This window comes from Pleuronectes platessa, chromosome 22 (assembly GCF_947347685.1).
Source record: "Pleuronectes platessa chromosome 22, fPlePla1.1, whole genome shotgun sequence".
Taxonomy (NCBI): Eukaryota; Metazoa; Chordata; class Actinopteri; order Pleuronectiformes; family Pleuronectidae; genus Pleuronectes; species Pleuronectes platessa.
In genome coordinates, this window is record NC_070647.1 from 17,015,773 (window position 1) to 17,041,622 (window position 25,850).

Genomic DNA, 25,850 nt, shown 5'->3' on the forward strand with positions numbered 1-25,850 from the left:
TCTTGCGGCCGCTTTGGGCTAATGATGGACTAATAGCAGGGCCTAACTGAAAGTGTGTCCCTGCACATTGTGTTGCAGCCGCAGTTATCCCAGGGATTTCCTCTCAACGACTCCCTCGTTTATCAGCCGAGGTTCCAACAGTTCCCTTTTCTCACCGGGGGGGATTGTTTTACCAACAGAAGAGAGTGTGGGTGGGTGTGTGTGTGCATGTGTGTGTGCGTTTGTGTGTGCACACTGGACATTTTTCATGATACAAACTTTCAAAACTTTCTGTTTCTGAGCACAACTTTAATGTGAAGGGAGAATGGATGTTCCTGGGAAAGTGTGTGCATGCGTGTGAGTATGTGTGTGTGTGTGTGTGTGTGTGTGTGTGTGTGTGTGTGTGTGTGTGTGTGTGTGTGTGTGTGTGTGTGTGTGTGTGTGTGTGTGTGTGTGTGTGTGTGTGTGTGTGTGTGTGTGTGTGTGTGTGTGTGTGTGTGTGTGTGTGTGTGTGTGTGTGTGTGTGTGTGTGCATGTGTGTGTGTGCGTGCAGCGGGGATACCTGCAGCGGAGCGTGTTGTGTGAAATCCCCTCGGAGAGGAATGGCAGCTCCGCACACAGTCAGCGTGGGCCGGGGATTTGCATGGGCACTGAGCCACACTGTCACTGATCCGCTTTTAATTGGGTGTGACGATGAGAACTTTGGAGCCTGGGGGGAGGTAGGGTGTGTGTGTGTGTGTGTGTGGAAGGGGTGGGGGGGGGGTGAGTCGCTCTGGGTTGGAGGTTGGGTGGATGGAGGGGCCCGGGGAGTTTACAGTAATTTCATAATCCAGTTCAACAAGTCGTACAGTCAAATTTTGGGTGATTATTTTTAAAGGTCAACAGTTTGCATTGTGTCAAGACACATTTCTGTACATGAGTCCCCAGGAGATGAATCCTACTGCTTTGAAAAGTAGAATGAGGTCACTCGCATTTGTATTGTTTGATAAAAACAGGATTCATGTCTGAATATAAGATGAATATAACTCTGTGCTTATTGTTTGCAGCTCATCACAGACCCATTATTTCTCCGTGAACTTCTTCAAATTATTCTCTTATGCAAAAGCAAACCGTTTTGACAGATCCCATTCGTTCTGTGCTGCAGCGCTGCAGGACATTTTCCTGACTTTACATGTTTATCTCCCGTCTGCAGAGCTGTCCCCTGGCCTGGCCGCGCTGACGATGGGCTGTGACTCGGGGAACCTGGGCCCCCTGTCCCGGGTCCAGCTGCTGCTCCTGGACCGACCAGAGCCTGAGACCTCGCCGAGCCCCTGCGGTCTGGAGGACGGGTTCCCACCTCTGGAGGACTGGATGCAGTACGATGCAGGACTGACACCAGAAGGTAAAGCTCCTCATGAGAGAGACGCCTGAACACATGCACGTGAATGAATTCCCCCCCTTTTTACCCTGGAATCATGATAAAGGATCAAATCTATCAATAAATGTCCCGAAAACAAATGTGATCAATCACCAAAATCCATCATTTTGAGCAGGAACAGAACAGCTCTGGATAACTGACAAAAAATGTCTCACACATTTCTGATCAATGGCTGAATTCCCATTCCACATGCAAATTTCAAGATCTACAATATTATGGGAGGTGGTGACGATCATGGGGATTTTGGGGATTTGCAAGGATTTAATATAATCCATGAAAAACACCCGGATACACTTGATACGAGTGACTTGTTGACGCTTGGTGGGAAAGGAGCCGAAAGAGGAAGTTCAGGCGTCACAGGAGACAAACTTTGGCATCAAATGTCCTCAGTAACTCCTGAAACGTGTTGATTCAGTTGACGGGTGTCTGTGATTTATTAGTTCAGATTCAAACACATGAAACTCTCGTGATTATTCTTTGATTATTTGTGTTTTTTAGTTTTTTTTAAAAAGGCCGACGAGCAATCTCAGTTCTCTGAGTCTGAACGAATCTTTCTGACAGTTTGAACCAGATCGTCTGATAAGCAAAAACCGTCACTTCAGTGAGAGGGAGGAGTCAGACAGGTGTGTCCATGTCTGTGTCTCTGTGTGTGTGTCCATGTGTGTGTGTGTGTGTGTGTGTGTTTGGGGAAAACACCACACTGTATTCATGTGTTTTCTGCGAGCGGCCTTGAGACTAAACGCTTTTTATGGCGTTGAGCAGTTTTTCTTTTTAACGAGCTGCGCCGCCGCCTCTCATCCGCTCGCTGGCATGACGCCGTGAGCTCCTAACTGCTTTCTCCCTCAAAGGTGTGGCGAGTCGGGGGGGGGGGAAGTTTACAGGGATATCAGGATGTGCCATATTAATAAAGATCAAACCGCTGGAGTGGATTATTAACTGGGAAAGTCCGAGTGAGATAGCCGGGGACACTCCGACGCGAGCGCAGCACACTTAACGGTGGATAAGGAGCTGAGAGGAAAAAAACTCACTCAGACTAGTGCTGCTTGTTTATAGACTGATAACGTCTGAGAGATAAACACGGCCGAGGTTTAAAGGTTCAGTTCGACCAAATCACAAAGAAGCATCTCTCACTTAAATCTGGCTGTTTGCATTCATGCAGATAGTTCGGGTTTATCTCTCCCAGTTTGGATAACGTTTGTGACATTTGCACTGTGCACAGGAATGGAGAAGTGATTTCACTAGTATCTGAAATCAGCGTGTTTGTGGCTCTAGGGACGACTGTGTTTGTCCCTAGAGCCACAAACAGTTCCCAGTTCATGAATCCTGTTGATGTAGGTTCCACTAAATATCAGTGAATTGCTGGTTAACTGGTTTCCACTGAAGAGATGGTTCATTGAAGAAAGCTGGTTACAAGGATCCTGTTTTTGAAAAGAGTTGTTGATTAATTCAAAGTGTTTTTTTCTACAGTATTAAATCCCTTCACCTCCACTCTGTTGGCATAGACGCAGAATCCCAGAGGCTCCAAACCTGCACAAATAAAACCAGAGCGATTTGCATGCCGGAGAAATCACGAGAAGAAAGAGGGAGAATATGTTTTTGTGACTGGGATCTGGCTCATTACCAGCAGAGGAGAATCTGGTAACCAGGGCCCTGCTGCTTTTGTCCTCATGCATTTGTGCCCGCAATGTTTACAACACGAGTACAAATCTGTGTGACTTTGCTGGAAGCCTCCTCCTCCTCTCTGTGTGTGTCTCCAGAACAAAGTTTGCACCTGGCACGCTCCGGCAGACAGGTGCTCCTCCGGGGTTTTGTTGCTCCATTTCTTGCCACTATTTGCTCAGAGATTTAGAGCCATAATTGGAGCTAATTCCCGACATCACTCATATCTGTGCACACACACTCAAGCACAAAAGACAAGTGTGCGTGGCATAGTGTGCCGCAGGGCTGACATTTATGCAGACCCGTGCACGGGACGCACACGCCTGCCTGCCAGCTTACATATACGCCACACCACAATTGCTTCCTCTGCCTTTAGCCTGACGCTGTGTCCTGTGTGTGGGTTTTTTTTTGTTGTCAGGTGCTCGGAGGCCCCTCACAGCTGGCAGCATCTCTGAAAGGTGTGACTCCGCGGGGAGAGGCCAGGAAAACAAATCGGTGAGTGCCGCCGCCTCTCGTGGAACCGCTTTTCACTCTCTACCCCCCTCCTCCGTCCATCTATCAGATTTCCCCTCAAAGCGGTGGCCGCGTTGTGCCGAGAGCAAACACTAACTCTTCAAGAATCAACTCCCATCAGACAATGAGCCCAGGCCCTGGTACACAGAGTCGGCCTCCCACACAAAGACCCCCTTTTACCAACTGGAACTGGTGTGCATTTATAACTGTCGCTCCAGCAAGACGAGCTAAATTGTTGTTGATAATTGAGACACAATATAACAGAGGGCACGCGGCGTGCAGCAGGTGTGTGGTTAATCAGTCACGGGCCTGCAGGAGAGGGAGGGGGGGGGGGGGGGCACTGTACGGGGAGCAGGCAGCCTTTTTACACCAGCTCACTTCTCTGTCCAGGGGGGGGGGGGGGGGGGGGTACATTCGGCTAAACGCCCCGACACGGTGGGATTCTTTTGGAGGATGCACCACCACCAGGATCAGAGGGGTGTCTAGGGGTCACTGGGGGGGTAGGAGGGGGGGGGGGGGGGGGGGGGGGGTTGTGGGGGGCCTGTGCGTACTGGGCTCCAGCGGAATGGACGCAGGTGCTCCACGTGATCTACGATTAATCTCCCCTTTATGACGGAGGAGAGAGAGAGCCCCTGAAAAGCATGAATGAGACTCATAAGGCCCCCCCCCGCAATTATGTCTCACCACAATGAGGAGCTGCAGGATTCATACCACGACCATTTGCATAATACACCTCAGTGAAGCCGGTGTTCACCCACTGGATTATTTATAATGAAGAGCGGCTGATGTTAAACCAGCGGCATGTTTGGAGGCAGGCAGTGGGAGGAGCTGCTGCTTCTCAGTGTAGTTGTTATTGTTATTATTCAAAACTTTCCATTCTACGAGATGTTCCTCAACATGAAATCACTCCTGGATCATTTAACACTTCTCCAGGTGGGTGAGCTTATTTTTTCCAAAGGTCCAGGTTTGTTGTGGCGTATAAGAAATGATGGAAATTTAATTCTTCTTTTCAGAGAAGCTTGAGTAGAGTATGTTCTGGACCAACAGACCAAATGTTAGTCATGTGGTCTCGGTCCAGATCAAACTTGGATAGATCGGATTTTGGAAACAATCACAGGAAGTTGAGACAACGCAATCTTCACCTCTGGTTCCATGTGAAGGCCGTGGACGTTCATTTTTTTGGTCGTGATATCATAAATTAACCAAATTTGACTGTTTAACCGTTTCATTCATTTTCTCCGATCAAACGTAGAGTTAGCTAACTTTGCAAACATGGGAACAAGCTCTTTGAACCCAGCATGTCTGAAATCACCTGACTTTTCAACTCCTTTGTGCCTGAAGTGTTTCTAAAAGTCTTCCTCTTCCCTTCAGGACCGTTCTGACGAAGGCTCCGGTTCCCCTTCGTCCTGGATCATCGACCCGAGTCCGTCGGCCAACATGTTCCGATCCTCATGCTCCCCCTGCCTGTCCGACCACAGTACTGCATCCCTCACCTCTACCCAGAAAATGCTTGTTTTCCACGATCTCTGTGTGTGTGTTTGTGTGTGTGTGTGTGTGTGTGTGTGTGCCGCCACGACAGGCCGACTTGTTGAAAGCCGGCTCCAGGTCTCGAGAGCCTATAACAACAATACTTAATCAATACAAGAGCCTGTCTTCCCCGTTAGCGTCTGATCCGGTAAAAGCCCATTCAGGCCCTGTCAGCCCTGGTTTATTAGGAGCCATTGTCTCCTCACTGTCAGCGCTGTGTTTGGCGTTCCCTTGCCTCCGGTACACTTAAGCCCGCTAATCCTCGCTAAGGCCAGCTGGCTCGCGGTATCACCTTCACCTGTGTGGCCGACTTGTGTACATTCATGAGTGATGGGTCCCGGGGCGGCGTTTTACTGTACGGACCACAAACACTGGAAAACTGGCAGTGCAGGCCGTGGGGGGGGGGGGGGGAGTTGTGTGGCCGCCCTCGAACCGAAAGGTCGCCTGTCTCCCCCCCCCCCATCCTGCTTTGACCAGGTCTGTCGGGCTGCGATCATGTTCGCTGGTGACTCACTGGTCCAGGATCAGTCATTGTGCACCAACACTAATGGTCCGTGGTGCGCTGTGGTCTCACACGATGTTACAAATGCATCCGTCTTATCAGAGATTGATGAGCGGGCCGAGCTAAACGTTTAGAAGCAACAGTGATTCATCTTTGTGATCCTCTGCGTCTGATGTCGAGCGGCTGAGTTTAATTATTCACTCAGATTTAGATTTTGAAATCAGCTTTCACAAAACTTGCAGTGGGAATGACCCTGTTGGGATTCGTAAACTTTTTATCTGATTATTGTTTTATTATTTCATATCTTAAAGCTAAAGATAGAAGTTCACATCATTCATAGCCCAAGAACACAAATTAATACTACTGTGTATACCAACCACAGTATATGTGTACCATATGTACATATAGGGACAAAGTACTACACACAATATGAGCAAATCCTATAACACGGAGGCAAATAAATAAAGATATTTACTCTTTCAGGATCCTAATCCAGCTGTTGTCGGGGCAGCCAGGAATTCTAAACTATGTGTTTAACTTTTAACTTTGCAAAACTCAAATCCTGATTGGCTGCTTGTTCCCAACAGGGATATACAGTTTTTTATAAAAGGCCTTTTCTTTGGAGAGTGATTGATTTATAAGCTTGTTAAATGTACACGCTGTACATCTGTCTATTGTCCTCGACTACAATGAGTGAAATTCCCTACAGCTTTAAAACAGCGCTCCCTGTTTAACTGCCCTGTAGGAATTAGACAAACATGGAAAAAAAAGATGTCACCAAGAGGATTTGGGTGACGGCTCCTGAGCTTTGACCTTTTAGAGGCCAAAGGCATGGTCACCCTGTTGGGGGGAGGGCTGAGGGTCATCAGCAGGGCGTGGAGAGGTCACGCCTCGGGTCACACAAGTCCCAGAAAGATGCCCAGTGTGTGGCATGTCTTTGTGTGGATAGGTGAGATTTGGTTACCCTGGAGGTGCACGTAGTTCAACCTTTCAATAGTGCTGCTAAGTGATGGAGGGAGTGACCTCATTTTGACTCGACTTATATGAGATACTGGGGAAAATGGGCTGGTAACACAATTAGTGTGTGATTTAGTATAGCACGTCTGAAAAGCAAAGGAACTCGTGAAAAACGGAGGTATCCTGACTTTTTACTAAGTCGTAATATGAGAATAAATTCATATTTTAAAAGCTGTGATATATTGATAAACTTCTGTAGAGATTAGCAGAAAGAAGAATCTTTCAGTTTCATTCTTTCTGGATCCAAAACCTTGAACCCATCTCCTTGTTTCATGACAAACCACAAATCCTCTTTGAATACGACACAGATGTAAGATGACGTCTTTCTTCAGAATAGACTCACAAAGTCTTTTCAAAGTCCTGATGCTAATGATGACGTGGTGCTGATGTGACAAAAGATATAATATTTCTTTATTGATGAACTTAATCTCAAATATAATTTAAGAAGAACTCAGGAGACGTAAGAAATTTCAAAGAAAAACCTGAGATATCCTGACTTTTAGTTCTCTGGATCATTCAAACTGTATACTACATTTCCCATGATGCAACAGAATTTGCGAAAAACAGTTATGCTGATGAATAAACATGTTTTATCTTCAATGATTATTTCCCCCCCCCTTGCTGCCTGTTCCACACCAGTGAACCATCCGCCTCTTGCGATCAATTGAAAAAACGGTTCAGTGATTTCGAGATTAAACTGGAGCCATAAATCGGCTGCGATAAAAAAAAAAAAACGGCGGTGCTCCCCAGCGAGGCTCATGATAAGACCTTTGTCCGTTTGAGCTCATCAGGAATTCATAGATAGACTAATCCCTCCCCTCATAATAGTTCGGCGACTGTTTCCCCGCTGCCCCGGTCACTGCGGCGCTCACCCCGGTGTTTAGCATTCAGCTGCTACTGAAGATGTTAGCGTCCCGGTGAATGTGGCGATGAGCAGGGGCCACAAAGAGCACTAATCTGAACTGACCCCGGCGCAGAGCTGAGGAAACTGCGGCACAGATTAGGCTCCAGAAAGACAACGATGGTGCGAGCAGAGATTAGTCGTGTAAGCAAGGATCGTTTCCCCCCCCCGAGGACCACACACTGACAGTGTAGCCAAGTCACCTTTGTCTCTAAGCCACCGCCGCTGTGGACTCGTTGGACCATTGTCTCTGAAATCCTGCAGCATTTCCCCCAAAAAAAAAACCTGGACTCAAGCCCTTTGATTGGCACTTGTCAGGGCTGATAGAGAGGCTGACATGTCGGGAAAGGGCCTGAAAGGGAAATCCCCTCCCCATGAATAATAATTTGGTGAGGATTTTCCTTTCTACGCCGCCCCTCGGGCCATTCTGCCATTCTTTCCAGGAGATAGAGGAGAGGAGGCTCTGGGTGGCATCAGTGAAAAGCCTCCGCATGCTAATTGTCCGGCTGATGCTCATCCCTTTCTCAAACACGCAAAGAAAGAGATACAAGTCCGACCGTCTTGCCGCTGCCTGGTGGACTGGAAGCTGGACCGTGCTGCAGTGTGTGTCTGTGTGTGTGGGTGTGTGTGTGTGTGTGTGTTATTGTCTTCGATGGCCTTTTCGAGGGGATTTGACTCGGCCGCTCGCAGCCAAATCCATCTATCTGCAGAGTTCAGATGCTGCGGTTGGTGTGGTAACGTGCTCTGTGTGGTTTTTTAGATGGGCTCCTGTTTCCAGCTTGAGCTGACCAGTAATCACTGGGCATTCAGGGATTAGGCCGTGTTGGACGTTGGGATAGGAATGGTTTCAAAAGGGAGAAACCAAATCCTGAATAATTTAAGACGGAGGGTTAACTGAGATTTAGAGATTGGACGGTATATAAACAGTCTGGGCTTGGAGATTTTAACCAGTGCTTGATTAGTCGATTGGCCGAGTCAGGCAGTGCAAATATTATCATCATACTCTGAAGGTAGCTGCTTAAGTGTGAGGGTTTTACTGGGATTGTAACATTCTGTGCAGAATATATAGATTAACAGGAATGCAATAAATTATATCTATAACATATGAGATAGTCATATCTTAATAAATGATTTGAAGGAAATTAGGCCACAGAATTCCCAAACCCTGCCTCACTTACTACCAGAATAATATACTTATTAGGTTAATTAACATTGGTTCAACCTTATTAAATCTATTGATATGTATAATACATTGTTTTGACTATACCAGACAGATATGAATCTATACCGGATGTAATCCGATGGTATCAGAATGTTAAAACTCAAATAAACTACATTTTGTCCTGTCAATAAAAGTAATGATGCACCAAAAATATCTTCAAAAACATAAATATATATAGGTTTCCTCAATTTAAACTTCACACATGAAAGATAGTTTTGGAATTTGCCCAATGACATTAATCGTGATGTCACTGTTGGGGTCCAGGACATTAGGTTTGTGTTGTATATGAAAACCCCCCCACAAAGGAATGATGAATGATCTGCTCTAGAAGATGAATAAATTCCCGGTGACATTGAAACTTGAGTAGGACGGGGGTGGGGGGGGGCGTGTGATTGTGTGCAGCGTGGTGGAAGACGGCCCGTCCAATGAGACATGGCTCCATCAATCTGTGCTGCTGACCTCTGCTCGCTCACCGACAGGAGGAATGAATCGTTCGGATGGTTTTGATGAATCCTCCGCCGGTCAAACTTTCACCTCCTAATGAATCCAAGCTTCTCCAAACATATCACATGTAAATCATCAGCGTTTCAAAAGCAGGACGGAGACCAGAGTCTGAATCTTTGGTGCAAACTGTTGCAGAGGACGAGCTGAGCGTCCCTCACGCTTCCCTCTGCACTGAGGACGCTCTTTGTCTCCGTGCTGCTGCAGCGAGAGGCGCATTCTGCAGCCTGTGTATTCAGAGATAATGAGGCTCTTAATTGGCTGCTCTGTGACAGAATGGAGGGAGATGGAGGTTTCAGGGAGAGCGTGCGTTCCTTAGTGAGGCTCTGAAAGGACTGAGGGGAGATGTGACTGCAGCGTTTAGCAGAACAATGTGATGTGAATTGGTGTTTATTAAAGTAAAAGCACTGGTTTTAGAGCTTTGTGCCAAGTGGCTACTTCCTCATGGGACGCCAATGAATACAGATGTGTTTTTTTCTCCCTGTGTTGATTGTAGTGATTATATTGTAAAAGTTAGTCCCTGTACAATATGGTAAATAACTTCAGGCCTTATTTATGTTGCTGCTTCTCTGCTCCAGGTTGCAGCTCTGTTGAAGGAGGCCCAACCGAGGAGGAGTCGGATTATCCAGGACGTGTTGGGTCCTCCGCTGATCGGAGGAGCCCCGAGGGTCTCGATCACACAACCGCAGAGACGGAGAGAAAGATGGAGGAGAGGAGAACCAAGGTGCTCACCATGCTTTCCAAACTGCAGGAGGCTGCTCCCCGGCAGAGCGGACGCAGCAAAGCTTCCTCCAACTTCGAGGACTGTGAGTTTTGATATGAAATGAAAATTGGGGATTGTTGTGTAGTTTATAGTTTGAACGGATATTTTCAGATTATTCAGAGTTGCTCTTTAAGATGAATACAACACAAAGTCACATAGTCGAAAATGGTACTTAACTGTTTGAAATCAAGAGTTCTTTCCCAGGCTGAAGTTTCCACCTCTCTTCTTCACTTCCTCACACAAAAGAGCTTGTGCGGAAAAACACAAACACACAAACACACATTTACCAAACACTCGATGTGACACTTGATTTGTTTAGAATTGTGGTTTTTTTGCAAAACAGGACTTTAGTCAGGAGTTCTCCAGTTTCCCTCAAGTGCCTAATTTCCTGCATCCCAGCCTTTGTGCGAGCACTGGGGCCGGTGGGTCCCACAATACGCGTCCCACACCTAAGGTCAAGGCTGAGGGGGCCGGCCCTCGGCAGGGGTCAGTGAGGTCAGAGTTCTCCTGTGAGGGCTGGCTCACATGAATGGGGCTGATTGGACAGGTTTGTTCAGACGGTAATCAGGAGGGATGAAGAACCCTGCAGCTGGCTGCACTGTTCTGCTGCAAGGTTATTACCGACGGGACGCTTTTGTGTTGGTACAGGAGGCTGGACTGTGTGTGTGTGTGTGTGTGTCCTTGTACTTTAATGTTTGTGAGGGACTGCTTCTTTAAGGAGATGTTCTTAAATGAACACGTGAAACCAACATGACAGGGCCAAAGAGATCAGTGAAATGTAGCTGGAACTTTACTTTTTGTCGATTCACTCTCGTTTTAATTTTCGCTCGTTTTTTACGCAACAACTTTCTGTTAAAGTGATAAATGCTCAGTGTTCACTTCCTGCTCGGCACCAAACAGCAGACAGATGCAGTTAGACATCAGGTGGTGAACACTCATTGAGGAATTTAACCACGGAAGAACCGTACATTTCCCTCAGGAGGTGGTGGAGACCAAAAACAGAGATAAAAGACAGAGAATACTGGAATTACTGTTAAACTCCTCGTGTCCACAGAAGCTGTCGTTCAGAAAATCTGTCGCAGGCTCGTCACTGAGATAAGAATTAGGTTTCAGATAAAGATGAAGTTCTCTGTTTGTAGTTTTTTTTATGTGTTTGTTCATCAAAAGGTTTTTATGCTCCCTCGAGTTTGTAGTAAACAAGACCCACTTGTTGTGTTAAAATGCTTTCAGTGACAGAAATGTGACAGAATTACTATAAGTGCAAGAATCCATTAAAGTTAATTAAAAAAAAATCATAATAAATATTTGAATATTGATTTTCACCTTTATTCTTGTGGAATTAATGTATATTTTCCCTTTTTATGGATTTGGACACATTTTCTCCTGCGTAATCAGTTTCCTTATTGTTTAAAGAACATTGAGTTTTTGGTTAAAGTTTGGTTTAAACTATCGGAAGATGTTTATTACACTGGAAGTGACAATGATGTGTTGTGTGACTGGGGTTTGTGTTTTTTGGGTGTGGTGTGTTTACAGTGTGTCCTGGTACAATCTGTCACTTTACACTCCTGAGTGTTTCTACAGGGTCCTTTTGTTGGGTGTGTGTGCATGTGCCTGTGCACGTGTGTGTGTGCACGTGTGTGCCTGTGCACGTGTGTGTGTGTGTGTGTGTGTGTGTGTGTGTGTGTGTGTGTTGGCTACTTTTCATCCACTCGTAACACTTGTAACTGTGGCTCCTCATTAGGCTCTGAAAAGGACTAACTGGTCATAATTGTCTCTTTCCAGGCCAACGCTGACCACTTGCCAAAGGATTCCCAAAATACACCCTCCACTCGCCCATCATGCACACAGACACACACACACACACACACGCCTGACGTCCTGTACTCTGCCACCCATCGCTCATTCAACTCGGTGACCCACCAAGTTGTCCTCGCTGTCGTGTGGCTCGTGTTTGGAGTCTCTGGAGCAGATAAAACCAAATTCATGTTACGGAGATGAACATTTTTCATAGATAATAACAAGTTCATGAACTTTATGGCACAGAAACAATATTTCTCATCTGCAGGAAAGTTTCTTCTTTGTCTCACATTCAGGAATATTATTTCGAGAGGGGGAGAGCGTTTGTTATGATTTGTTAAACACGAATATTAACTTATATAGATGTTCTCGTTATATTTAGTTTGACCTCGACCGGTCAGTTTTATAGGATTTCCTGTTTATTCCTCCTTCAGCTCCGTTAGTCTCCTCCTGAGGACGGTTCAGACAGAACAGACAGAACAGACAGAACAGACAGAACAGACAGAACAGACAGAACAGACAGAACAGACAGAACAGACAGAACAGACTGTGAGAGCGAGGAGAGACACTGATGTCAAGTAGCTGTGGTTTCCTTTGTGTCACCATGGAGCAGCGGCTTGGCTCCTGTTAACCAGTGACCGAGCGTGGTGTCGGGGACTCTGTGGGCGGAGGTCTCCGAAGAATGTCAGTGTTGATGCGGAACACCTGTCGGCCTCGAAAGCCGGCGTCGCTCTGACTCCGCCCCCAACCATCACCGGCGGCGTGCGTGACCGTCTCCTGCCCGTGGGCGGAGATCGAGCCCTAACTGTTTTCACAAAAAACTCCCAAGTAAACAAGAAAGACCAGTTGCTTCAAAGAGACGAGGCTAAAGCGAGAGGTGTTTACGAATGTGTGTGTTTGTGGAGCCGGCTGTGTGTAGCGTGTGTGTGTGTGTGTGTGTGTTCAGGTACGGTGCCTTTATGCAACCCCCCTGTTGTTTGCTCAGCCTTTGGTGTGGAATACCTCTATGTATTTACCATGGGTCCAGAATGACTGGGCAAACAAACAGCGCGCCTATTGATGAGCAGCAGGGTGGAATATGCCCGTTGTGTTCAGGACGGAGGGAAAAGGGGAAGGGGAGACGGCAAAGTAAATCTGTCAGAGAGTCTATTATCCGGTGTCCAAACAGAGGGAGCGCTCCACAAAGGCCTTATTAATGGCACAATGTCAAGGAGCGGCCGGGCAATAAGAGCAGATGATTTGGCTTTGTGCGGTTATCTCCAGAGATCTGGTCCTGCAGTACGGCAGATGACTCGGCCTCTGTGGGCGTATCGCTTGTGGATCTGCAGCCGAAGCTGATTGGGGGCGTACGCATGTGTGAGTGTGTGTAAGTTGTGGTTTGTGGTGAGGCCGGTGGCGTGCAGCCAGAGACAGGAGTGTGGCCGCTACGTGTGTCTTTGTTTGTTTTCCTGCCAGAGCTTTAACCCCCTCCCCTCAAAACACACACACACACACACACACACACACACTTGTCAGGCTCTTTAGGAGAAATTGACGGGGAGGAGTCGTGTTTTCATGGAGCGACAACAGCGCCTGCAGGAGAATGCTGCCAAATGCTGTCAGCCTCCTTTTCCGTTGTGGCGCTCGACCCTTTTCGGCTGTAACACAACAACTGAGGCTTTAACTGTAAATGTGACAAATAGTCTAAATGATTCAGAACCATAAAAATGAAGCCAAAACATCCCGGACTCATGCAGTTGCTGCTTTAACCACACTTGGCCCAGTTAGATACAAGGTTTTGACCCAGTTTGTTTTTTTTACTGCACTGGTGCAACTCTCTGAATGTCATTCATACTTAAAACCTCAGTGTTTGTTTTTTCATAAATAACTCCAACCCACTCAAACAACAAGTACCTGAATTATACTTTTTATGATTTCCATCCAAACACAAGTAGAAGCTCTAACCACACGTAGTTTGCTCCTCGTGTTTACGTGGGACTCATTCATCAATCAGAGAGCCGGTGTCCTCCTCTGCACCTCCTGCAGGTCGCACTGATATCAGATCAGATTTCCATCTCCACCTTTGATACGGAGCCTTCACACACACCTCCTTCTGCTCCGTTGTGTAACGACACGCTCGGGCCTCACGCCTCCTTATCTCACAGCTCGCCCATATTTTTACACCTTTGTCTAATTGCGTCGAAGCAGATTCATATTCAAAAGCTTCAACCCAAAACATCCCATAGACCTATTTCTCATAGACTCCATGCAGGTTAAGGGATTCGGCAGTTAGAGTTGGGTTCAGACTCTGTTTATCCTTGTGTGTGTCTGTGTGTGTGTGTGTGTGTGTGTGTGTGTGTGTGTGTCTGCTCTACATTCGTGCTCTTAATCACACATTTTTGTGCGTTGTATATGGGACACGTTGCACTCTGACATTCCCCTGCTTCTGGAAAAGGGGGTCACCTACTCTCGGCGGCTGAATGTGACCTTTGTTAAAGGGAATTATGGGACATTTTTAATAGTGCCGATGGTGAGCTGAAACAAAAGTCTGGGATTAAGCGGGAAAGAGAGAAACAAACACGTTAAAAAAATACAATAGACCCCTCTATGTGTGAGTGTGTGTGTGTGTGTGTGTGTCTGACAATGCAGGGAGTTATAGAGGTGTTTTATGTGTAATTGTTGTTTATTAGTAAAGTTAAGGCAACAAACTGGTAAATTGGACTGGATGTGATTTAAACATTTTCAATAATAAAAAAAAATCATTTGCTCAGTACAGATAACAAAGGAAAATAAGCAATTTCACTTTTATACTTGTACTTTATACGAAAACTTTTGTATTTAAAAAAGAATCCGAACCTCTGACATCTGAAGGCCAGAGACTTTCTGATGTGAAGAAAGTGAAAGTCACAGCTGAGCCTCAGTAGAAGCAGAGTCCTGAGGTGGAGAAGTTTCTGTGTGGAGGTTGGAATTTAAGTGATACTCAGGAATATTCAGAGTTTGGATAAATCAAGTAACACGATAACGATAGTGATAATTATGTTAATAATTATAAGTAGGAATTTGGACAAAACATACAAGTGTCAGCGTTGATCCATAAGATTATCTGTAAAACTTTTTAATTCAAAAGAAGCTAAACTTTCTCAAATGTGAAACTTTGACAACTTCATGCATCTCCACCAGAGGCACTTCACACTGTACTCTATGTAGTATTGGGTGTGGTTTGAACATAGTACTGCAGATACTACACCAAGATAATACTGTTTTGACACCTTGTTTTGAAAAACACATAAAAAAAACTTTTATGAAGTTATGTTTAAATTAAATTCGATTAAATGAGCAAAAGGTTCAGGTTATAGTCCACAGCAGAAAGCACTGAGGTCTGAGCTGCAGAGGGGAATACATCAGACACAGATGAGTTCCAGTAGTTGTCAGACGAGCAGTCAGCTGTGTTTCTCATCCGTCAGCTGCAGACATTGGAGATTGACGTCCAAGTGTGTGTTAAATGAGTTGTGACCCGCGGCTGTGTGCAGCCCGCGGCCCGGTGCGCGAGCGGTGACTCCGCCAGAGAAAAGGAACAAAACAGAAAATGAACCTCCCTGCTCATCATCATCACCATGGCCCCATTCTTCCTCTCTCAATTGCTACTGAGTCGCCTCGGTCTCATTACAGATTACGGCCTGAACAGAGTGACTCTCCCCTTTCTCTCGCCTTTCTCCACACAGCCCCTCTGTTGATTAACATTTTCTGCTAGGCTTCACACCAAAAGCACAACCTGTGCGCTTTAAAGGCAGCCTGGAAAAAAAAGCCATCAAGCGCTGGAGTGGAATCAGATAAGGCTATCAGGCAGGAGGCTTTACTGCCTGGGCTTTGTCCCGCTCCTCCACCCGCCCCTGCTTCCTCCCTCAATCTCTCACTCCACTGCTCCTTTTGTCCGTCTGATTCCCTGACGGAGCTCCTCTCAGCCAGGGACCCCCTGACCCCCTCCAGCACCACTGCCTTGGTGTGGGTTTGTGTGTGTGTGTGTGTGTGTGTGTGTGTGTGTGTGTGTGTGTGTGTGTGTGTGTTGTGCTCTGCAGCAGAGGATAAGAAGGAATAAGGCGATGCTCAGGGCTGATGTTGAGGTTGAACCCGCCCCCCCCCCCCCCTCTCTGATTCACTGAGCGGCATTTTCTCTGCACAGCTTCTCCCAATGACTTAACCTCACTATCTTCCAGTATATGAAACATTATGAAAGTGTTTTTAAACAATTTTATATCCCCAAACAAATCATTTCACCTTTTTTACGGCTGTTATTCGTAAATTTATAATAATTAAATCAAGCTGCACAGCACACACTATAGATATCCGTCCTCTGATTGTTTACATCTAAATCTGTAAATCAATCCCTGGGAAATTAGCAAAAATATATAAAACAAACTCCAACATCTTGTAATGTTCATGGAAATGATTTGACAAACTGTTGGACCTCTTTGTGTGGATCCAGACAGGAAATCTAAATGGTTCTTTCTTTGACTGCATGTAAATCCTGTGTGACAATTCTTAATCAGCCAATAGTTATTAAAGTATTTGAGTAAATGTACTTAGTTGCATTCTAACACTGGTTGTAGATAATCCAGGTGAAGTTGTACCAAAATAATTTAATGCTACATTTACAAAATATAAAGTATTCATGCATCTGCTCATTATAAGTAAGAATCATGTCATATTTCAATTAATACTTATTATGTAACATCTGCAGCATGTGCAATCGACATAAATACACGCCAAGCACTTGGTTTGACCCAGTGTTAGAGTATTTTTTATATACAGAGGTTTTTCTACCAACACCTGAGTTAAGGTAAAAGTCTCATGCGCTCCTGATGGATTTGAAACGTCCCCACAGATCCACCTGTGTGGTTCTCATCAGCGAATCCACCGGGACACATTTAGAAATACTTGCCTCAGTGTTTCTGTCTGAAGTCAGCGCAGGTCAAACAGATAATTCTCCTCCAGATGGTCCCTGAAGCTCGGGCCTGGGCCGGTGTTGTCCTACAAGCTGCTGTTTTCACTCTCAGCAGATTGACCAGTGCACTGTGTGAACGTGTTTGTGTGTGTTTGTGTGTTTGTGTGTCTCTCGTTTGAAGAGCTCAGAACTTTAAACCCCGAGCGGCGGCTGCATGCTGGACTCCGGCTCCTCGTCCTGCAGCTTCATCCTCGTCGCAGATATTTGCAAACAGATGCGTGAGGCCGGCCCGACGGGGGTTTATTTTTTTGATCAATCAAGCTTTAACAAGTCAAGTTGACTAGATACGAATGTCGCGTTTTGCATGTGAAAGGCCGAGGCTGCGGAAGGCCTGGTTTTGATTAGGTCTAAGCTGATAAATGGCAGATTCAAACCGCCCCCCTGCTACTGCGGAGAAACCCCAGAGGTCCAGGGGTTTAAATCCAGACCGATATCAACTCTGCTGCTCCTCTTTCTTCTCCACACCAATGAATAGATCCATTATTCCGTAGACTCATTCTCATCTACTAAATTGAAGTGGCAGCAGCTTAAAAGCCCCGGTTTTCTACCCCCCCCCCCCCCCCCCCTTTCCTCTTAGTCTCTCTGCCTCCTAGATTTGCTTACTGACATATTCATGGGTGTGGTTCACATCAGTTTGAGCCCCTCATTTGATTGTCAGTTTTATTTTGTGAGACTTTTCCTATTATTACTGTAAAGTCAAAGAAACGATCAACTGTTCCAGGTTGTGAGCATCAGTTTAAGTTTCTTTTATTTAAAGGAGTTAAATATGAGAAATTATGAACCTCTTTACTTTCTGTGGCTTTTACACAATAACAAGTTAATGTTTGGTATATTTAAAAAACAATGGAACAATGAAGAGGCATCTTCAATAGTCTAACTTTCTAAATTTAGTTTTCTTACACATAAAAAGGCAGGGAAAACAATTTCTTCGGTATCTTTGCTGCAAAAATTATTTCACTGTCTGACACGATGTTACATGTAAATGTTGTTATTGTGAATTCAGGTTCTCTCTTCTTTCCACTTTCAGTCGACTTCTTGGCAAAGTATTGTATCTTCAGTCAGGAGAAACTCGAGGACTACAAAAGAGCTTTTGATGAAGTAAGTGAAAGTGGATTAAAACCCTCTATGTTTGAATGATAATCTGCATGATGATGATGATGATGATGGTGATGATGATGAAGATGAAGATGTCAGTGGTGTTTCTTTGCAGGAAGACGGTGACGGTGACGGCTACATCTCCTCCCTTCAGGCTCTACTTGCTCTTAAACACGTCATCCCTTCAGAGATGCTGTCGGATGAAGAAGAGATCTACGTCTGCAGGGTCAGCACACACACATGTACAAATACACACACACACACACTCGTACAAATACACACACACACGTACAAATGTACACTTGTGCACACGTACTCCACAGTCACAGTGTCGATTGTCAAACCTCTTTAGATCCTGGAGATGGTGGACTTCAGAATGACAGATGGGCTCGTGGACCTGAGGCTCTTTTCCGTCATTGCGAGCCTGGCTCAGAAAATAGCCACCATGGAGTAAGTGACCATCACAGACACGCTCCTCCCTCCTCCACGCCGCTGGAGGAGGAGTCGCTGACCTCCCATAAATAAGCACAAGAGTGTGTACGCAAGTGTGTTCCAGCGATTGTGTCGTGGTGTGTGGGGCGTCGTTTGATCCTCGTCTCCTCGAGTCTTCAAAGACTTTATGAGACTCCAGAGGTCAAAGTTAGGAGTTGAGACAGGATGATGGCATGTGCACAGAATCTGGGACAAAATTATGAAGATAATCGGCATCTTTTCAACATTTAATGAGCAAAACCTTCTCTGGTTTCAGCTTCTCACACAAATGAGGATTTGCTAATTTTCTTTCCATTTATTATAATTGTGATTTATACAGGTTTTCTCTATGACATATTGTTTGTGAGGCCCAGAGCTGCAATAACAGTCGATTCATAGATAAGCCAATCAATCAAATGTGAATAGGCAAGCATTTTGATGGTTTGAAGAAATCACTCAAGTGGTTTTTTAAGCAAAAAATCTTAAAACATCATAAATGTGCCGGTTCCAGATTTTCACATGTGAGGATTTGCTGTTTTTCATGATTGTAAACTGATTATGATTAATTTAGGACATTTGAAGATGTTTTTTTGGACGATGGGGATTTACAACAAGAATTTCTCAGAATTTTGGACAAACAGATCATTGGATAATGAGAATAATTCCGCCGCAGCCCTTGATTGACCCCTGTGCCGAAAACCATCACTCCGACTTGAACTCGGCCTCCGCGATCCTGTGTCTCTACATTATTAAACTCCATATGCTGCAGATTCCCACACACAGCGCTTTTTTTTTCCTGCCCTGGGGTTTATAGCTTCCTGCAGGCAGGAGTGTGTGGAGCCAAGCCTACTCCGGAGGTCCCAGAGGGTCAAGGCCTGCTCCCAGAGCCCTCGCCCCGCAGTGAGAGCTCCCTCTCAGCGAGGACAGGGCCAGGGTCACGGGTCCTCTGATTTACGGCCAGCCCTTTGTGCCGTGTGTTAGAGGAGGCCTGTGGACCGGCGGCCTCGCTGGCACAGAACGACCAGGGTGTCTGCTCTGTATAGAGGCAATTATAGTAATGATAATGAATGTCCATATTAAACCTCTTTTCACAGAACTCCCTTTTTCCAATTTAAATAATAAGGAGAGAGCAGATCAGCGTTCATAAAGCTGCCTCCTAAACAAGGAGAAAACAAAAGCGTCCTTCTGTCATCTCATCCCAACTGGACTAAACTGATCCTCTTACCTGTTTCACTTAATCCTGTTGTCTCTAATCCCAGATTAAAAACGAGCTGCAACAGTAGTTACACAATCAGCCAATCTGATCACTGAGGGCTTTGAAATCTGAGAAGGTGTAGCCCACACTTATATATATTTATTTATATATATATATTTGCCTTGCAGTGAATCGCACTCTTCCCCCTTCTCACTTTTATTTTCCACTTCCCTCTCCTCTCTCTGCCTCTCGGCCCATGTCCTGCCTCGGCCCATGACTCAGCCCATCTGTCCCTGCAGCATTGTGCTCCCCCGACAAGTCCACCTCACACAGCGCCACATTCCCCCGGGGCGAGTCACATGACCTGCCAAGAAGTGCTTCGCCATGCAGGATTCCCAGACACTGCCACTGTCACTCTCGCCCTGCCTGTCGGATTTGTGAGCGTGCACGCGGGAGCGCCGAGGGTCACCGCGTGTGTCCGTGTCCCTGGAAGGTTCCCCGGGCTGAGTCGGCGTGCAAAGGGGACGTGAGACGACCGAACCTGGACCCGCTACCCGCCGCGTAAACACCCTGACAAAGCAAGTCCCTCCTCCTCCACAGTTTTTCCTTTTACCCGCTCAAAAATATCCCCAAAACAACTCTCAATTCCTTCAAATCAAACTAGGTCAGGGTGTGTGTGCGCCCCCTGCCTCACTGGGTACCAGCTCCCCCGCTGAGCAGAGCGCCAAAACGCCGGGCATTACGTAAGTGAGAAGTCTGCTGTGGTGGAGGCAGCGGGGGGCCGGTGCAGCGGCGACAAAAGAAAATGGGTTATGCTGCTATTATCCTCCCGGCAGTCCACCACTGGTCCCCCAGCCCCTCGTTTACGCTAGCCATTATCACGCCAGTGTCCCTAGCGCCACAGCGTTTGGACTCTTTTACCGCAAACCAAGTGCAATTAATGATCATTAGCTGCCCTGTCTCGCCTCATCCCCATCAAGCCCCGGCCTGCACGGTGGTTGGCAGACGAGGGCCAATCACAGCGCTGCGAGCACTCAAGCATGCGCTGCACTCGATGGCCTAGCGCTCGGCCATTCTTCGCTCCAACAGGCCATTGAGCGCCCGGCGAGGAGGGGCTCATTAGCACCGGGTGCTCGTTAGGGACGGGACGACTGTCGCTGAGCCACACGCTGGACAGGACGGCTCTGTCCCGACACAGAGACATGTGTCCCCCATCACACAGAGACATGTGTCCCCCATCGCTCCACTCTCCCTCTAATTGTCGGAGTGGACCTAGATTTTGTTTGCAAGCGGTCACATTGCAGTGTGCTCCGGTTGCTTGTTGCCCTCCCTAAACCTCGGCACGAAGCCCCTGTCACCCTGCTCACCCCCGCACACACACACACACCACACACACACACACACACACACACACACACACACACACCACCCCACCCTGCCCCACACCCACTGCCCCAAAACCAGAGCAGCTTTATCCGTTACTATGGCGGGATGTCCCCGTGTACCCACGCATTGTTTGGCAGCCAGGCCACGGTGAGCAACCACAATGGGCTCAGAACACTTTACCATCACGTCGCCGCAAACACACAACATCGCACGGCACAGACCCGCCAAAAAATCACCCACCACGACAACCAGATTGTTCCAACGCCGCCAACCACTGCAGCCAGAGTTCACGCCGACCCTCCTGGGTTTGGGACACTAGAGTCCAGACCAATGAATGAAATTGATTATGTTTTATTTGGATTTTACAACAACCCCCCGACGCATGAAGCCTTGTTAAGGGTTCGCTCCTCTGACTTGATATTTAAAGATCATTTCATCAGTCACTGAGTTCCACTACAAGTCGTTTAACATCATCTGGCTCTGAACTGAAAGTTGAGAGTGAGGAGTTTGAAAGACAAGAGAACACAACGGTTCTGGTTCCGGAAGTCAAATTCTCATTAATTTCCTCCATTGACGTTTAAATAACAGTTTGAAGCTTTGAACCAGGTCGACCAGCGACTGTTGAGCTCTATTCACAAGTCAAGAGAGATTTAATGAGAGAAGCTGCTCGGCTGCAGAGGATTTGACCTGTGCTGTCCTGAGTTGAACTATTCTGGATTTATCTCCTCTCAACTTTCTGAAAACAACAAACTAAATCTGTTGGATTTACGTCTTTTAAAACTAACTCTCTCTTATTTGTGATTTTCCTGTTTCCTCACAGTGAGTTCATGCGCTCGCTCATCGGCAGTACGGACTTTCGCTCTCTTGAAGTGAGGCTCTTCAAAGCGAAGGTAAACGCCGAGTCATGTTTCTCAGACTCTTCTATACGTCTGTCGGCTTCAGCTGCATTTTGCCATGAGAACCTCGGCACCACATGTCTATACTGAATTCGTTTTCACATGGTGCATTCTATTACTTCAGGGCAACGTCAGATTAACTTTCACATCAGTCACTTTCATGCCTCTCTTTCATGGCTCTGTGGGTATAATTATAATGAAATAAATACTGGTAAACACTTTGAAGAGCAATTCCAAAGCATGTCTTTGTAAAGCTAGCTTTTTTTTTCTTGAAGGAGAGGCACTCGGCCCTCATGCATAGAAATGAGGAAAGCAAGCCAGGGAGAAGAAGAGAGGGGTGCTTTTCCCTTTTCATAGATTAGCACGGCCCTAATCTCATTAAAGTGCCCAGCAGTGAACATGCCGTCCACTCCGCCCAGCCCTGTAATCAGCCCGGGCCACGCGGCTCATCTGAGCTGGACCGGGACTGGCCGGCCAGCTGGTCGCTCACAGGCCGGCCCGGCCCTCATTCATACGAGGAAGTGGTGAGCCTCTGAAAGGCAGGAGGAACATGAAAGCCTGTGGCCGTGGGTGTGGAAACTGAGCCGCTGGCCAGGTAGAGGAGGCTGTGTAATTATAGAGCTGTTAGGGATAGGGTTGTTAACTGGAGAGGTTGGCAGGGGGAATGGGCTAATTGCCAGAGGGATTATTTCCACCGCCCCCCCCCCCCCCCCCCGCCTGCCCTCCTCCCCCAACAATTATTACCTTGACTGCATTAACGGTGCAAACAGGTGCACTCAAACAAGACTAGAAACAGGCCGTGGTAATCTGAGGCTGCCCTGAAGAGCAAACACACAAAAACACAGCCATACTCACATGAGCGCACACCCACGCAGCCTGCACAACTCGAGTCTAAAGACAGATTTCTCATTTTTTGAATTAATTTCTTCTCTGTTATGATGATGACCGGAGCAGCGGCTGTTCCTGTTCCTCCTGGAGGAGCCGCGAGGAGCCGACGGAGCTCAGCAGGGCTTCATCAGCGCAGAGCAGCTGCTCCTGGAGCTGAAGGCCGGTGGGATCCATCTCGAGCAGGAGCCGGCCATCACGCTGCAGCTGCAACACTTTCCTCCTCTGGACCTGCTGGACTTTCTGGCCTACCTGCCGCTCTTCATGCTCATTCACAACTCGGTCATCTCCAACCCTCTGGACGACTCCAGCCACCTCTGACCCCAGTCACTGCTCAGGCTGCCTCGCGAGGTTCAGGTATCAGCACCACCTCCATCACACCAGCATTTACAGTGTGTTTACGGAGAACTCACACATACAGAGGCTCTGATGGAAACACTGCTCATTCACTTTGAGAGCCGGAGCCATGTTGTGGTTCCTTTACTGTTCTTTTATGCAGCAGAAGATGAGTAAAGTTCAACTGTTCAATCTGCAGCTGCAGGTGTCAGCCAATCAAATCATGTTAATGTAAAGACAGGTTCTGCCTGACATCACACGTTAGAATGAGTTTGGAGAGAGGAGGCACAGAGGAGAACCTGGACTGTGTTCATGTGTTCTCGTATTTCCTGTGTACTTCCATGTCCCTTCCATCGACCAGTCCTGACAGGGAACAGTCTCATAAACAACAACTCAATTTACAATGATTAACGTGTTTAAAGTTTCAAATGATCCATCTGCCTGTCACACTTTGTTCTTTTTCTTTGCTCTTCATTATCGTGCAAATATTAGAAAGAGGTGTTAAAGTGTTGATTCAAGTCTCTAAACACATTAAATACAACACATGTCATTTACAGCTTCCTCAGCTGTTCCACATTCGGATTTCAAAGCACTTGGACACACCAATGTTTGACCAGGACCAGGACGGTAATGAGATCTTCTCTGGGACTATTAGACTGCTACCCGCTCTATGAGGAAAAGGCCATGCTACCTGGACTCCTGCTCTACCTCCTGGAGACGAGGAACATGTGGTAGAGCTGTGAAGTGCTGTCTATGGTCCTGAAATGTTCTGCAGCTCTGGATGTTCCTCCACTGCCACAACTATTCACTGTGCAGAGACAGAAAGCTGCTGCTGCTCTACATCGGGCGTGTGGAGCAAGTGCTGCTGAAACAACGGCTTATTGTTCTGAGTTTAAAAAAAAGAAATAAACGATTCAGCAGAGACATTTGTGTCCTCCTCCCTCCAGGCTAATCAACGCTGATGAATGAGATTCAATAAGATATTCCACTAATAAAGTTTTAGCCATTGTTTTGCTCCAGCTTCTCCAATTAGACGTGGTCATGCTCTCCTGTGGTTCATACAAACTGGACAGAACGGCACACAGGGAAACATAATGGACTCTGACAGCTAGAAAACCAGGACTGGACAGGGACGTCCTCTGAGCAGCACATTTCTTCATGCAGAGTCCAAATGTACGAGAGGAAACTGTGATTCTAGAGGATGATGTTAAACCTGCAGCGTTCATCTTCCCTAGTTTCAGTTTTATTCCTCTGAGCTGTCACGTCTTCCTTATCTCACGGTGACCTTTACAAATGTCAGAGCCGTGTAATTGAAACGAGAACCTGACGAGGCCGTTCATGTGTAGAAAGCTTGTTCCTGTAATTCCTTGATCGATTTTCAGAGACTGAATCCACTGTGACAGGATCAAAGTCACAAATGTCTCGGTTGTGACGTTTGCAAAAGGTGGAAATAAACAGACAACGAGTCGATTCTGTCTCTCTGCTGGAAACATGGACCTAGTTTGTGTTTGACTCTATAATGTGAGTCAGGTTTTTGGGTGTGAACTTGGATGTTTTCTTTATTTTCTACCTGTATTTTTACATTTTCTCTCTATTATTGACTTTAATGTGAAAACATTTGTTATCTGTTGAACCTCACATCATCTCAGATTATTTACGATCCTCCTGACACGTGTTGTTCTGGTCGGAAATAACTGGATAAATAAAATATGCTGATTTGAATCTCAGATTTACAGAGTATTGTTTTTTAGTGTGTGTGTTTTTATGACTTAATCATGAATAAAATGTTTACTTTAGGTTTTAGCAGACTTTGGTTTAACTTTACCAGTTTTTATTTTTTGCAGTTGTCTGTGTTTACATTGATATTTGTTTATTTTAATACATTGAATTGCATTTGTATTCCGAACAGTTATAATAATGAGTTTTAATTTTAACATCCTTCTAAATTAAGCAAGCGTCGGTTCATTTCTTAAACTCCAACAAAACATTTTAACCAACACTTTTATTGCTGCCACTATATCATATGACTGAGGAGACAATAATTCTGAAGCTATTAAATCATAATAATTAGAAATGTGCACTAGGTTTCTTACTGTTACTTGAGTTGTGTTGCTCCTGTAACTTACAGTGGAGCTGCAGAGCTGTCAGACCGTGCTCCCCCCACTCGGGGCCCCCTGGTGGCCCGTGAACCCTCCATTGAGAACAACTGATGAGGCGCACGCACAGCTCGTACAATGAATCCCTCAACGCTACAAGAGGTTTTGCGGATTGTTTCTCTTCGTGGGTCAAATATTTTTTCTCATTTGTCAGAATCACAATTTGCGGTAAAAGGGGAAGAAACAAGCCACAGAATCCAAACTGGGGCCGCACTGGGAGGTTTTTCTTCTCGATTCCCAGGTGCTGATTGTTGTGTGTTCGGCGGCATGCTGCTGTCAGGAGGCACACGCCATCAGCCAGTTCAGCTCCGTGTCTCCACTCGACCACCACACAAAACCCATTCACTCGTTTAAGCGGACACGCGTCCGGTGGCCGCCTCCTCCGTATACCTGTCAAACTCAGTTTTTCTCCAACAAAGGAACCTGCCCAGTAATGTACTGCTGATAACTCCAGTGTAATCACGCCATTGACATTCCCTCCAGCTAATTTAAAGGTCAGCCATGGTATATAAATATTGGCGGTATGTTTTATGAAGAGACAACAACAAAAGATCTGTTGCTTTCTCCAACTTTCAGCCAGTTTGTGCTCACACCCGCATTAAAATAGAATATTTAACTTGATGTTTTATAAACTACAATGACAAGACATTT

At 46.3% G+C, this 25,850-nt stretch overlaps 1 protein-coding gene and 1 long non-coding RNA gene across 2 annotated transcripts; both read left to right on the forward strand.

Moving 5' to 3' along the window:
- The first annotated feature begins 2,726 nt into the window (after positions 1-2,726).
- On the forward strand, positions 2,727-5,047 carry LOC128429231 (uncharacterized). The gene is made up of 3 exons (XR_008333882.1): positions 2,727-3,034; positions 3,474-3,550; positions 4,940-5,047. It is a non-coding gene; the product is annotated as an uncharacterized LOC128429231 (long non-coding RNA).
- Positions 5,048-8,131: 3,084 nt separating this feature from the next.
- On the forward strand, positions 8,132-24,751 carry LOC128429233 (uncharacterized). The gene is made up of 7 exons (XM_053415505.1): positions 8,132-10,044; positions 17,807-17,877; positions 17,990-18,100; positions 18,227-18,324; positions 21,747-21,816; positions 22,777-23,064; positions 23,601-24,751. The coding sequence occupies exons 1-6, from the start codon at positions 9,768-9,770 to the stop codon at positions 23,026-23,028; spliced, it is 879 nt and encodes a 292-aa protein (XP_053271480.1). The 5' UTR covers positions 8,132-9,767; the 3' UTR covers positions 23,029-23,064; positions 23,601-24,751.
- The last annotated feature ends 1,099 nt before the right edge of the window (positions 24,752-25,850 follow it).